This window comes from Spermophilus citellus, assembly GCF_964194105.1.
Source record: "Spermophilus citellus genome assembly, chromosome: 4".
NCBI lineage: Eukaryota > Metazoa > Chordata > Mammalia > Rodentia > Sciuridae > Spermophilus > Spermophilus citellus.
In genome coordinates, this window is record NC_138185.1 from 147,467,130 (window position 1) to 147,468,863 (window position 1,734).

The 1,734-nt window shown below is 38.6% G+C and overlaps 1 protein-coding gene across 1 annotated transcript; it reads right to left on the bottom strand.

The window, feature by feature from the left end:
* Positions 1 to 449: 449 nt before the first annotated feature.
* LOC308646832 (olfactory receptor 11H4-like) lies at positions 450 to 1,423 on the bottom strand (the record flags this gene model as incomplete). The annotated part of the gene is given in 2 exon segments (XM_081290250.1): positions 450 to 802; positions 805 to 1,423. Coding segments are annotated over 2 exon segments (972 nt in total).
* Positions 1,424 to 1,734: the final 311 nt, after the last annotated feature.

Genomic DNA, 1,734 nt, shown 5'->3' on the forward strand with positions numbered 1-1,734 from the left:
CAAATCCTATCAAACTTGAAATTATTGTGGTTATAAATCTCAGTATTATTTCTCTATAATCCAACGCAACTAGGATTTTATATACCAGTCGTACAATTAGATAGATTTCTTTTTATTCCTTCTTGGAGTTTTAACAAGAGCTTTTCAGCTTTTGATTTGTTTTTTCAATGTTGATTATGAGTCCTCATGCACAAAGTCATCCATTTTATCTTATTCAGCAATCCTGTCTGATCTTTCCAATCAGGACAGGCTTGAACAAATTTCATTAGGTGTTGAAGACTGGTGCAGTAAGGTTTAAGTAGTTAGTACCAAAAATATATTTATACTGGGCACAATTCCAGGTGAAATATATGATCTCTGACTACTTAAACTGAGGACCAGGTGGCACTGAAAGAACTAATACACCTCCACCTCGCTCTTCATTATAACTTGGGTTATGCATTCTTGACTCATAAGTTTTTACCAATTCTCATTCCAAACAAGACATTTCTTAGGGCAAGTTTCATGTCCTTATTACGAAGACTATAGATCAAAGGATTAAAAAGGGGAGTCATTACTGAATATACTAATGTGACAATCTTCTGCATCAAAGTTGGGATGCCATATGTAGGGCTCACATACATTACCATGACTGTCCCATAGAAAAGAGACACCACAACTAAATGAGAACCACAAGTAGAGAAGGCTTTTCGTCGGCCAGCTGCAGAAGGGACCTGAAAAACAGCTCTGAGCAACAGAGTATAGGATCGAAAAATGTACATAATAGTAAGAAAGAGGACAAGGGAACTCTGAGCATAAAAATAGTTTCAGTAATGGTAGCTGGGGCACAGGACAAAGCCATCAATGGGTCCATGTCACACAGGAAGTGATCAATGATATTAGAGCCACAGAAAGGGAGTTGGGAGATGAAGAAAATGGGGACTGGATATGCAAGAAATCCAATGAGCCAACATAAAGATACCAGTGTGCTACAGAGCCTTCCAGTCATGATGGTAGGGTAGTGCAGTGGACGGCAGATGGCCAAGTATCGGTCATAAGCCATGACTGCCAGGAAGAGACATTCAGTGGTGCCCAGTGAAAAGAAGAAATAGAACTGGAGGAAGCACCCAGAAAATGAGATGGCCTTGGTCTTGGAGAGAATGTTGGCTAGCATGTTAGGAACAGTGGAAGAAACATACCAGATCTCAAGGAAGGCAAAATTTCCCAGCAGAAAGTACATCGGGGTGTGTAGTCGTGGGTCGCATCTAACTGCACAGATGATGGCGCCATTTCCCAGCAAAGTCAAGATATATATAATCAAAAACAACGAAAAGAGGAAAATTTGTATCTTCCAGCAACCAGGAAATCCCAGGAGAACAAACTCGGTCACAGTATGTGATGCTGATCTGTTCATGGGACCTAAATCTATGAAGAAGAAAGACATGAGTTTAATCCAAATTTCCTTGCTTTCAACTTGTCTCTTGGACTTAAAATCTCTTTACTGAGGAGGAAACTTGAGCATACAGGAAACTATATGAATATTCTGAGACCAACTGGAAACAAATCTTATCATACTTGAAATTTGGTTATAAATCTCAGTATTATTTCTCTATAATCCAATGCAACTAGGATTTTATATACCAGTGGTACAATTAGATAGATTTCTTTTTATTCCCCCTTGGAATTTTAACAAGAGCTTTTCAGCTTTTGATTTGTTTTTCCAATGTTGATTATGAGTCCTCATGCACACAATCT